The 12591-nt window shown below is 42.9% G+C and overlaps 3 protein-coding genes across 3 annotated transcripts in view; all 3 read right to left on the reverse strand.

The window, feature by feature from the left end:
- LOC131880610 (uncharacterized) overlaps window positions 1–2073 on the reverse strand; it is a 3458-nt gene extending 1385 nt beyond the window's left edge. The window contains exons 1-9 of the mRNA XM_059227277.1: window positions 1942–2073; window positions 1765–1858; window positions 1651–1685; window positions 1181–1280; window positions 1037–1110; window positions 897–969; window positions 774–830; window positions 625–708; window positions 411–555 (exon numbers count right to left, since the gene is read on the reverse strand). Of these exons, the coding sequence (XP_059083260.1) occupies window positions 411–555; window positions 625–708; window positions 774–830; window positions 897–969; window positions 1037–1110; window positions 1181–1280; window positions 1651–1685; window positions 1765–1831 (635 nt within the window). The 5' untranslated portion in view covers window positions 1832–1858; window positions 1942–2073. The remainder of the gene's footprint in view (window positions 1–410; window positions 556–624; window positions 709–773; window positions 831–896; window positions 970–1036; window positions 1111–1180; window positions 1281–1650; window positions 1686–1764; window positions 1859–1941) is intronic.
- A 3743-nt stretch (window positions 2074–5816) lies between these two features.
- On the reverse strand, window positions 5817–7774 carry LOC131880983 (uncharacterized). Its single transcript, XM_059227723.1, has 2 exons — window positions 7456–7774; window positions 5817–7393 (listed from the first exon to the last, which is right to left on the reverse strand). Exons 1-2 carry the CDS (start codon window positions 7593–7595, stop codon window positions 5983–5985), a joined length of 1551 nt encoding a protein of 516 aa, XP_059083706.1. The 5' UTR covers window positions 7596–7774; the 3' UTR covers window positions 5817–5982.
- Window positions 7775–9728: 1954 nt separating this feature from the next.
- On the reverse strand, window positions 9729–11667 carry LOC131880260 (transcription initiation factor TFIID subunit 12-like). The gene is made up of 2 exons (XM_059226846.1): window positions 11130–11667; window positions 9729–10027 (listed from the first exon to the last, which is right to left on the reverse strand). Exons 1-2 carry the CDS (start codon window positions 11503–11505, stop codon window positions 9900–9902), a joined length of 504 nt encoding a protein of 167 aa, XP_059082829.1. The 5' UTR covers window positions 11506–11667; the 3' UTR covers window positions 9729–9899.
- Window positions 11668–12591: the final 924 nt, after the last annotated feature.

A 12591-nucleotide genomic window follows, 5' to 3' on the forward strand; every position in this document is an offset into this window, starting at 1 on the left:
ATACAAAATTTCGTCGAACTTGCTCAAGAGCTTCCTTAAAGGTAAAAAAAAATATCATTTCTTAAATTGGTGCAAGAGCCAAAGGAATGAGACTCGTCCCGTCAAAGAAACCAGCCATCAAATAATTATTTTTCCGATTGTATCTGTCTGAGGGCAAAATTTTCCTTGAGAAAAGTCGGGAGGAAAATTGAACCTGGAACCTCTAATAATAGGAAACTACCCTTACCACTCTACCACATCTCCATAAAAGCTAAACTTCAATGACGAGTTCTTAACTGACGTCACATAAGCAGAACATTGTTTGACTGCACAGAGCTCTTTTTGCTCTTTACAAGAGTCTCACATCAGTATCATTATGAGTGTGTTTTCGTTCATCTCAGTTTGCCAACCCGAAACCAAATCAATAATACCTGGAGGGACTTGAGCACTCGTAGTAAGTGACCTTAACCTTGTGTCGTTGAGTACCAGTGGTAGCAAGAGCACCAGCAGCACCAGCAGCACCATAGTTGAAGGAAATCATTCCTGCGATTCCAGCCTGTCCAGTTTCTAGGTACACTGCAAGAAAACAAAGAGAATGAGCTCACGGGATATTACATAAACGATGATGTGTTTTGAACTACGTACTGTGTTGTCCATCTAACATGCCGCAAACCACAGGGGGGCTATAACGTGTGGGACTGGTCACCGTAATCGAGTCGGTGCAAAGGCCTACAAACCAAAAGAAGGCATGTTTTACCTCATGATTATTCTGCAATCATTCAGGGGAATCTCACCAGTGTCACTCACTCCCATCTGAGTGGAAATGAAGTCCAAGCGGATTTGGCACAAATCTTCAAAAAAAAAAACAATTACACATGACCAACGGGAGCGTCAAGCAACGGATTAGTGATCTTTACCATTAACGATGCGGCTGAAAGTATATGAGCATGAACTTGTGGCCCCTGTCTGAAAGCCAGGATAACCAGGATTCTAAAACAAATCAAGTTAAGATTTATATCAGGCATCCGTAATGGGACTTGAAATGTACTCGACTCACAGTAATGTAGGTGCAATTGCGTGTCACCGTGCTTCCACATGCTGAAATTGAGCTTTTACAGCACAGACCGAAACCTGGAAGGAAACAATGTGTAGAAGAACAGGCATGGCTTTGAAACATGGCTGTGAGATATGATAATCTTACCGGATGCACAATTGCCAATGGTGGTTCCACCGGTGGATGCACATTCACTTTTGGTGAGGCAAGTTCCATGTTCGCCCCCTGTTCCCACACAGCCTTCGTTCTAAAAGTAAAAACGTTCCCTGTTAGCTTGAACTGAATGTGAGTGTACATAAAAAGGAAAATAAGTTCGAACAATGAGGTTCTTCAATGAAATCTTTCATATAAATGGCTAAAAATTGAGGGTGTTCAAAAGTGCTGGAACTTTTCAATGAGTGATTAGAGACAGAGCAGGCAAGAGATCCGAAAAGCAGCAAAAAAATACAGTAAAAGGAAAAAAAGAAAAGTTCAATTCTTGATTAATATCTTAAGTTCCAGGTGTGTCCAAGTTAGCTTTTGGATATGAGTGGAAAATTGTAGAAGTTTCTGAAGGAATTATCCACTTAAAAGTGGGTGTAAGCAATACTACTAAAGTTGTGGAGAGTATGAATTACCTTGAACTTGACCACGTTGAACAAACTGAAAAATCCTAAAATGAAAATAGAAGTAGTGAAGTGTATCTTTCGATGAACTACCGACCAAATGAAAAGGACAAACTTATTCCTTACGTTCGTCCCGAGCCAAGGAGATGTCAACGAGGACGAATAGAATCACCCAAGTCAAGCTCTTGTCCATTTTGTTTGTTCTAAAATAAGTAGAGTCCTGAAAAGAAATTCAAACTGCCTTCAATTTCTCTGAAACGAAAAATATTTCAAGTGTTGTTCAGCGAACGATGCAATAGATACCTTCAGTCTAAGCAAGAGTTCTGACAAGACTGACCACGTTTAATTTTCACGTCGGCTCGAAACCCTATACCGGGAATCGGCGCAGCATTGGCCGTTCAAATCTCTCCTCGAGAAAACCATCACCTGTCACAAACCTGAAGCACCGGAGCAAAACATCAACACTCCAAGAACGGGAGCGAGCCGATTTGCACTCCAAACCTGTTCTTTTGTCGTGGCTTCATTTGCGCTGAGAGATAGGTTGGACCCTGATAAGTGACCCCCAATGCCTGTGGTTGTGTCCTAAACCATTTTTAGGGTCAGTTTGAGCCTAGTAAGTAATCGGGAGTCGAATCATTTTTGAGCAGACCTTTGGATTGTAGATGAAGGGGTGGAATTGTGGTATGTGTTCTCTCATCTCCCATGGCATTGAGCAAAACTTGGTTTCAAATTGCTTGCGTGTAAAGACGTATTCTTAAGTTTAAATACAGTTAAAAAAATAATCATACTAAGTTTCTAGATATACTTAAGCCTCCAAAAGAATGGAGCAAGGATTTTAAAGCGATAAAAGGCTTCTCCAGGGAGAAACTATTCAGTGTCATTAGATCAGCATTAATAAAGGTGTTCATGGACTGCCTTACATACAGTAAGGCACCAAATTGAATAAAACCAAAATAAACCAATCAGTTCAAGAATTATGTACATGTGCTATGAAAGTACTAACTCGAAAATTTAATCCGTCTTTGATAAATAAAACCTTAAATTCTTGCATTCGATATTTTTTGTCTGACTTTAACCCAACCCAACCCAAAACCCAGGAGGTTTAGAGAATGGCACTTTTATCACCATAGAGGCTAGAACCTTGCACATTGGCTTTTCATAAACAAATAATGAAGTTCTTTGCTTCTTTGAAGCCCAACATTGGTATGGCAACATCCTCAAAAGCTACCCACCAATGCCAAGGAAGAGGACCCCATTTCAATTCAAAGCCTAGTGAATAACCTTTCAACCTTAGGAGATGGTGAAAGAGTATTCAGTATCTATGGCAAATTAATGCAAACGAACCGGTCGAGATCACTCCCAAGATTTCATGGTTATTTTGTGGAATGTGGAATGTGGAATCTAATATTTTATCAGGATCTAAATATATGTCTTTATTGCGACTCTTGGTCAAGTCATGGCGTGAAAATATGAGGGAAAGATGGTGTATAAACATGATACTGACTGTTTAGTGAATAAAAACAAAAATGTCAAATATGGTAAAAGCAATAAAATAGTTGGCAAGAAAATGATATATTACAGTGAATATGACTAGAATTGGTGCAATGTATATGAAAAAGTGAAGAGGGTGAGAGCAAACAGTACAAACACAGTTAGGTTAATGTTAATTAGGTAAACGACTTTATTTTCGACTAGGTGAACACAGGTTTTTATTAAAAGACTACCATCCGTGAGTAAACAGTTTTTTACGCGCGCAGACCGATCGTAACTCGCAAAAGGAAAATCACGAAACGTACATTATATAGGTGAGAGAATGATTATTTCCCAACACAACTTGTGTCCGGACATCCCCTCCGAAAAGGTCAGGTTCCCAACACTGGGGCACGCAGAGGTAACGTTTGCGGAATTTGGTGAATCCTGGCCCTGGCTTTGGCTATTGATGATTTGAAATGGTTGGTGAAGGAGAGAGTTGAGTGGAGAATGTGAAACCGACATAATTAAAATTATTGACGATTTTAATCGGACTAATATTGATGTGGAAGGAGGTGGGAGGCAGACGACCTTTATGGAAAACCATGGCCTTCGTCTTGATGGTGTTGACTTGCAAGCCGTTCTCTTGGCAATAACCATGGAGTGCGTTGATGGCATTTTGCAGTTCCACGGCTGAATCTGCCAAGAGAACCAGGTCGTCTGCATTTTGAAGATATTGACCAGAAACATTGTTAATGGTGGGGCTTTGGTGAGTGAGGGCTTCGGGCAGGACGGATACATAGAGATTGAATAGAATTGGCGATAGTGGATCCCCCTGCGGAAGGCCAATGGAAGTGAAGTAGCAGGGGGATACGTCCGCACCAGAACGAATGGAGCATCTGAGTCCCGCATAGATGTTGGAAAGCAGGACACAGATTGAATGTGGAACTCCCCACAGTTGGAATTTGAGGAATAACCGCGTTCGGTCCACCCTGTCGAATGCTTTGGAGAAATCTACAAAGCATCCGTACACTCTCCTCTTATTGCTGATGTTGGAGTGCACAATTTCATGGAGGAAAGTAGCTGCCGAGGTGGTAGAGCGGCTTCTCCGAAAACCGAATTGGAACTGGGGAAGGAGATCCCTATCCTCGGCCAATCCGGAAAAACGGGCAGCTAGTAGGGTGGACATCATCTTCAAGAAGGGGTTCTCCAGGGCGATGGTCCGATGGTTGTTTGGAATATCCCTGGGCCCTTTCTTATGGATGAAGATGATAGCTGACTCCATCTACTTGGGTGGGAAGAAAGAAGAATGGATGGCGAGGCTGAAAAGATCTTGGAGGAGTGGCTGGGCTTGGGTCCGGAGAAGTGAAAGATGGAAAGGAGAGACCCCTGCTGTTGAGGTGGTCTTTGCTCTTCATCTTCTTGAAGGGAATGTCCATCTCGGGTTCTGTAAAAGGCTGCAAAAGGGGATGGTGTACTTCTGTGCAGCCCTGGAACTCCTCCACTTCTGTTTCCGATGTTGATGCAAACAGTTCTTATTTTACCAACTGAGCCCCTCCATAAAAACCTCGAAACAACATGTCAGTTCCAAAACCAGAAATACACGAAATGAATAGGAAACATGTCATGATTCGATTGTAGAATAATCAAGGATATTGATATGGAAGGGAATTTTCGTTGGCAATTGAGATTAATCGCTTGAAATCTTCAGTAATTGGAATATATATATATATATATTTTAAAACCAAGTAGAGTAAATTTGTCCGTCAGAATGGAAGTTCAAAACAGTTTTCATAGATCTTTCTCTAACGCAAGTATAGGGCTGAGTTATCTCTAAACCTGCCTGAGAACTTTGGAAGTCTACAAAGGATTTCAGTCAACTTTGAGTAGCGCTTTGAGTAGCTTTATATGACTCAAATAGACATTTCACTTTGGCCAAAATTTAATGCTTAAGGTGGGAAAGAGCACAAAGTCGAATTACGTGAAAGTTTTTGGTGCGATGTTCGAGTGCGATGATTGGAAAAAATTAAGGTTTTCGCAAAACCACATGACGGGGTTGGTGGTAGTGAAAAATCATTTTTTCGAGCATGTCATTATGACATGTCGAATGCGGACTGACCTGGGCAAATTTACATGGTCTGTGCCTTAATCATTGGTAAAAAACGCAATTATATCTCATTTTTGAGGGTTAAATATTGAATACATGACTTGCAAATAAAGACCGGAAATCATCTGACCAGGGCAGCTTTTTTTTTTGTAAAAAATGGAAGTAGAATTGTCAAAAGCCCATTATCTTTTGCATCAAACAGACCACCAATCATATTTTTGTTTAAAACCCAGGGATACATGTATTGCCAAGCTATATCAGCTGCTATCCCTATGATTCTTAATCAAGGTTTCCTTTTTCAACGTATTCATCGTTGTCCTCGGAAAGCAAAGTCAAAGGAACAAAACCAGCTCCCCTAACTATAAATCATGATGAGCTGGAAGTTAAAAAAGAATAATCGGAAGACTTTTTAACCGCACTTGTTAATTTTGTTTCCTCAACCGAGATTGAAATTGAAAACCTGCTGAAACAAAAAAGAGCCAATATGTGACAAATAACGCATTAATTTTGGTATGTGTAGCAATAATAAAAAAGATTCCGACATTGCAATGAAAATGTAAGTTAATGTCTTAAACAATATTGTCAATTGACTAAGGTAATAGTGAATGGTTTTAATATTTTGATGTTAATGGAACACTCACAATCTCAATCTAACACCAACTTATTTCCTCTTGTTCTTTCCGTTGAATTTCCCTAGCATAAAATATATCTTGGAACCCGCTCTTATTTTTGACATATAGATTCTATTTCAAGAAAGACAAGTAGTTTCAAGCGGAATTGAGTCTGGCTTCTTCATAAGTCGGAGGCGGTGGTGGGGCCTCGAGGTCGGAAACTCGCAGCTCAGCATACGAAACGGGAGCCGAGCTTGTTTCAGGGAGGCTCACGCCCTTGGGCATGCCTTGAAAAGTCAAGAACCAGCTGTGGACATCAATGGGATAATCTGGTCCGTTTTCCGTATGCACATATTTGGCTGACACGTCCGCTGAGCAAGTGAGACTCCATCCATAATTGAAGGCCTCTTTCAGCAAAAACGTCAACATGGACCGGGCATGAACATTATACGAGGAGTTTTGGGTCCAGGGCATGCCTTGGAGATCCATCTCATAACAAGACCCATCTCGAGCCTCTTCAAAGCCAATACCCGGGAGATAGCTCTTGGCGATGGCATCCCTGAATGCCTTGACCACTTGATTGGGGAGGTTGCAGAGTCGAATTCGATCCACATCACTCAGAGAGACGCATCCGATCTTCACCTTAGCCGATTCGCATTTCCGCATCAGGAACACGCTCTTATCCGTGACTTTTCGGGAGATATCGATGGTGGCCAGTACCTCCCAGCCCCGATTTCTAAAAGCTTCCAGCAGGCGGCAAATCAGCTGTCGCGTCAAAATGGCGTCCGATCCACTGGATGCAAACGGGTAGCCTTTCAGTTTCAGTTCGGACGCCCCATAGTAATCTCGGTGTTCGGGTTCTTTAGTCTGGTAAAACCGCAGGATAACGTCCCGGGCCATGTTGGTCAGCTCGGGATTGAAGTTGATCAGGCGGATGCGGTCGTTTCGGTTCAGACTGAGCATGGCCAGTTCCTCAGAACAAAGGTAATGATTGTCGTCATAAACAAAGAATAATGAATCTGTCCCTCCTTTAAGATTGGTGGCCCCCAAGAGCCTCCATTTGACTTGACCTAATGCCCCAATGATGTTGAGAAGAAGTTGCCGGCAAGCCGTAGATTCGTCCCCTTGTCCGTACCAGGGATTGCCTCGAAGTTTGAACTCATAGTACTTTTCACCGTAGCACTCTTCCACTTTTTCGGTCTGCAAGCCCGGAGGCCAGGTCAGCTCAATGGCCTTCTTGATGGCCTCGATCACATAGTCACATCCCCGAACGATCACCAATTTGTCCGTGCTGCCCGGAGCTACGCAAAGCACAGGCTGTCTGCTCCGTTCTGGGATCACTTTCTTGAAGAACCAGGAGCTTTGATCGTAGGCTCGGGACAGATCCGACGAGCACACCAGGTCGTATCCGAGATGGTTCATCTCTTCAAAGATCCTAATCGCGAACAGTTTCCCAATAGTGGCACTTTCTCGCCCCGTATTCAGTGTGAATGGCGATCCCGGCAGGCGATACTGGATGGCTCCGAACTTGTCCGTCCCGACCAAGTCATTGTCTTGGGACACTTCGCTAGAAAGATGCCAAAAACTCCGTCCAGTCTGTCGTTGGGACCTGCATTTAATTCAACTTACCGAATCACGCGTAAAACCATTTCTTTGACGTCCCTTGGGGCATGGATTATACGGAATTTGTCGTAGCTCCTCAATACCATGCACACATAGCCTTCGGTGTCCAAGTAGTTTGGAATCGGGTCGGAAAAAGTCCCTCCCATATCCTTTATTAATCCTTTTTATCTCTGTCAGTAGTGTGTGTTAGTTGATGGGCCCCCCAAGTCCTCTTAAAGCTGGAGGGTCCTCTCCCATGCTAGAGCGTAATTGACCAATTTTCAGAGCCATTCAAAGTGGCCTAATGTAAATAGACTCAACCGGGAGGCGTCCCTCAAACGTCTAATTCTTTACAGCACAATTAGAGCTTCGGTACTTCGTACAGTCAAGAGAGCGATCTACCGATGACTATTATGGCCCATCGATCCGGGCGTATGTGAAAAGGTCTCCCTGCTTTCCTCAATCGCCAGGACGTAGATAGGCCCTAGACGCTGCAAGCATGTTATGCATTTAATGCCTGTTCGGGCCTGAGTCTTTAGCAAGTTCATACAGGCTCTCCTGTGACGTGAGCGTTTCAAATGGAACTCGCCCAAACCAAGGAAGTTATCGTGTTGATTCGGGACGAACAAATATGTATCGACACGGTGTGGTGTTGGGGTGGAGACATAATTGTCTTCACTTTGGCCTTTTCTCGTTTGTCCTTGACAATGTTTAAGAAAGTGCAATCAATATAAGGGCAAAACAGCATTATTTTTGAGGGTTGGCACAAACGGTCATGGCCAAGCTCAAAAAAATGTTGCATCGATTTCTATGTCACTTTCGGCATGAGCTGGATTCTAAGGTGTTAAGGCAGTCAAACAGTTCGAGTAGTATATTTACAACACCTGAGGCCTGTTTCCTAGAGCTCGTATCTCGGATGAGGCGGTTTGAACATACGCACACTGATGAGTGATGAGTGAATGCTCGTTCTTAGTAGAGGTTCTGGGTAACATCCAAGCCTTAACTCATAGGTACGAGAGTGTAATAAACTTGCCTCTGACCTGAAACAATCTAGCATGACAGAGCTCCCAGCATTGCATTTCAAAAAGTGAAATACGACAGTGCCTTTGTTTTTACGACGGTTGGAATACAACCCTATTTCGGAATGAAGATGTTAGATAGGTTTTTTAGCAACAAGTCTGCCTTAAGTTATAGTCCGTTACACCATATCTTAATGCTTAGGCTAATTTGTCATTTTCCTATTCAATATTCAACCAAATTTCTGTAACGGCTATGCGCCTACTTTTACATTTTGTTACGCCAAGGCATGATCAAGAGTAACAACAAAGATGAAAAAGTATTCCTTCAACTGTCCTAAACAGTATTTTTCATTGAATGCAAACCCTACCTATCTTGATAATAAGGGAATATAGTCAATATTGCCCGGATTTGCGTCGTTTAAAAGCGGAACTTAAGGGTTAGCGAGGGATGATCTTGTAACTAATTACTCGCTTTGGCTAGCAGAACGGGAACTTTTTCTGTCCGTTCCTTTTATTGACGACGGAAGAACTAGAGCCCTACTCGCACCTACTGGCACCCGTTTCCTCCAAAGCCTGGCAAACCTGGCAATCACGGTTCCCATATGTTTCCCCAGCTTTAATCTCCGCCAGTGGACTTCCGCCAGGTGATCTCTGCTATAGCAAACTCTCCCGACGTTGAATTCTGCTAACATTAAACTCCCCCACAGTAGACACCTCCAATAGCAATCTCCGCCATAGAAATCCCACCACCAGCAATCTCCGCCATGGCAAACTCCCCAACGAATTATTCCGCCAAGAGTGAACTCCAGCGCGGTGATCTCTTCAACATGAAAGTCCACCAATGGCGATTTTTCAAGCAATTTGAATTTCAGACCATTACCTAGTAACTAAATCTTGCCAAACATTGTAAAACACAAAAATTAATTAGCAAAAAAATATGACCAAAATAAAGATTGGTGACTTAATGAATTTTGATGATTACTTTGCCGCTCGTGGTTCAATCTTCCTCAATTCGAAACATAAATTACAACTTGTAATACTTCTTTATCGCAATCCTAAGGTTCAATTTTTCTTGATCTGCATTTGGTATTTCACTTATTGAATAGTTTATGAGTGATATTTCATATATTATTTTATCATTAAATGACAACATAATCCGTATGGTTTAACTTCGGCTAATTATCGGTGGTCAGAGTGAAATCTTATAACGTATAACGGCAACGAGTCAGGCCTGAAAATATCATCAGGCTAAAAGCATTTGATATGGCAGCCACCTCAAAATCCGAGCAAAAAGTCCAACCCGTTTAATAGCGCCAATACACAGTTATTGAAGGGCCGACGAAACATGTATTATGCGGGCCGGGGCACAATTGCGGGTACAAAATCGGCCAATACGAAAGGCATTCCAGGCCAAGGTAGAACAGTAGTGGAGGATGAATTATTTCGAAAGGTTCAGTATTTTTTCATAGTTTTCCGAATGAGCGCCATTCGGGATTTGTGTGATTCGTTGAGCGCCGAACGCTTGTGTTGTCGGATATCTTCCGTTCCAAACCCAGGTATGTACATATTCCAATTTCGCTCTGAAATAAAATGAGGGAAATTTCATCAAAATCTGTGCCATTCGCTGGATTTTTTTTTCAATTAGATGGGCAAATTGACATGAGCACAAACTAGGCCGTGACAAGGCCAAGAAAAGAACACTGTAGAACAATAAACCATTTTGCAATGTTCTTATAATCGCACTTTGACCTTTGAACCTTATCTATCATTTTTCACTGGGTATGATTTGAGTGAGTTTTAAAGTCTCACAGTTACCCTGGTTGGTGATCAAATGAGATCAAATCGCTACAAAAATCATACTCTTTTGGCGCTGGGAAGTTCTAGTGGCACAAAGGCAAACGGCTTACGAAGAATCACCACCGAGATCACAATTAGTAAATGAGTGATCAAATTAGTAAATGAGTGATCAAATCTGCAGATGCCACCTTCCTTGCCAGACCAAAGATGCCAGTGATGCATGAACGAACGCATTTTACATGCGAAACATAAGCCCTGACCATGGGCCTGGCCAGGTCAGTGTCCGAAAGTGTAATGAACCTGACCATTCCGAAGGCGATGTTCGGACTGATCAAGGATCTGTTCAACCTGGACCATCCACTCAGTTACTGAGATAACCCAACGTTTAGCCCCTCTCTCCACTTGTTTATGTAGTGTATTATCGGCTCTTCTCCTCTTTACTTTTTCCATGTAGACTGAACTTATTCCAGTCATCTTCATTGTGGTATTGGGACTAGTCGGCTATTTCCGCATTCTGGACATTCATTTTATACCGCTTCATATTTCTTGTATGAGTATGCATGCACCTGCACAATAAAGATCACTAGTACTGTAATCAAAATTCAAAATTCCGGCGTCTTGTCGGTCAGCTGCATAGCCTCTGGACGACGCAACTTGAAACTGAACTCTTAGAGTGAAATTCTAACAACCCATGTGATACAAATTTGTAGTATGTCATGTCCTTGTTTCGGGACGACCATTCGTGTTCCTAAGTTCCTAAGGATATCTGAAATGGGTTCCTTGACTTCTTTTCAGGCGATGAAGTCCTTGGGAGAACGGGTCAATGGCCGTTAAACTACTGTGTCTGTGATCTCAAAAAGTTCGTGTTTGGATGGTGCTCCTTACCCAAGACCATTTGAACGTCCCGGACCTCGATGGCTGGGGCCTTTCGGTGTCGGGCCAAGGCGCACGAGGCCGTCACGGTTTGCTCAATAAAGTCATCGGCAATGTGCAGCAACAGGTCCTCCACGTCCTCGTCCAATTGCTCGTGCACGTCCACCTCCTTGACCAATTCGTTCAGGCGATGCTTGTCCAAGATTTGGGCCGAGGGCGCGCCACCGGCCGGCGATGGCGTGGTTGTGGCCCCTGAGGAACCCGAAGCCCCACTGCCCGCGTCTAGACCGACGATTGAGGCGCCGTTGACGGCGATAGGCGGAGCCGAGACCACGGCGGTGGGCCCGCCACTGGGATTCAGACCCAAAGAAACGGTTGGGTGCGACATGCTCGTTGGCTGGCTTGGCCTTGATTGTTGGCAGTGGGTGGTGGGGCGGGACCGAGGGCGGGAGGGAGAGATGAATGGATTGGGCACTTGCTAGCTTTACTTCTGGCCAGTTGTTGTTTTGACTTTTGCTGGAGAAGACTGAGAGAAAGAAGACTGTTTGGAAAGAGCTGAACCAAGCAGTGTTGCCAAGTTCTTGGGTCTCGAGCATACCCAAATAGCTTTTGAGACATGCCAAAAATGCCAGATGAAGATCCTCATATGGCAGAAAACATGCCCGAAAGAAATAGCATCCTCTATTTGCCATTTGTGGGGGTCTTCATAAGAATGCAGCTGAAAGCACCGTAATGTCTGACCTTTTGAAGCAAGATTTTAAGAATTTACAGCATGCTTTTGCTCACTATTTCAGAGTTTCTAGTCTTCTGGGGGCGGACAGAGGTATCGATCAAACTCTTAAGAAGGGTAATAAAGAAAAAAAAAATATTTCTTTCAAACTTCCATTGACCAGAAAAATTGGGTTATTGGTCGCGATTGTTAGCAAATTGTTGATCAATTAAGCCACTCGAAATTATAATTTTATGAGCTTAAATTGAACTGCAGTGCATCCTGTAGCTCCAAACTGGCACTTAAACAATACCTATATTAAGTTAGGTATTTAGAAATCATTGCCTTTTAAACCACTTTTCCGACATTTTGTGGAAACAGATGTTCCCTCTTAGTGCCATGCCAATATTCTTCTAGTTGTTGGGTCAATCTTTCCAAACAATTCTGTTTCAGAAAATTTGTGCGGAACTGTAACATTGATTTGCAGTATAGCCATAATAATTTCAAAATCATGCCAAAATTGCTCTCAATGCCAGAATCCTGCCAGAAACTCAATTTTCTAGCAGTCAACCTCCAGAGATCGCGACTAGCTCTTTCCACAACGATATCTCTGGTGCCCTTGGAGAACAAAATAGTCTGATGATTTAGTAGATATTAGATAATGATGGTTATGTTTTTGATAAAGATGTAGTTGGCAATGATGGGCGTCTAAGGGAGGAAGCATTTCACTTCTATCAATCGATTCAAGGCAGTAAGAGGGGAATG

The sequence above is a fragment of the Tigriopus californicus genome, chromosome 5 (genome assembly GCF_007210705.1).
Source record: "Tigriopus californicus strain San Diego chromosome 5, Tcal_SD_v2.1, whole genome shotgun sequence".
NCBI lineage: Eukaryota > Metazoa > Arthropoda > Copepoda > Harpacticoida > Harpacticidae > Tigriopus > Tigriopus californicus.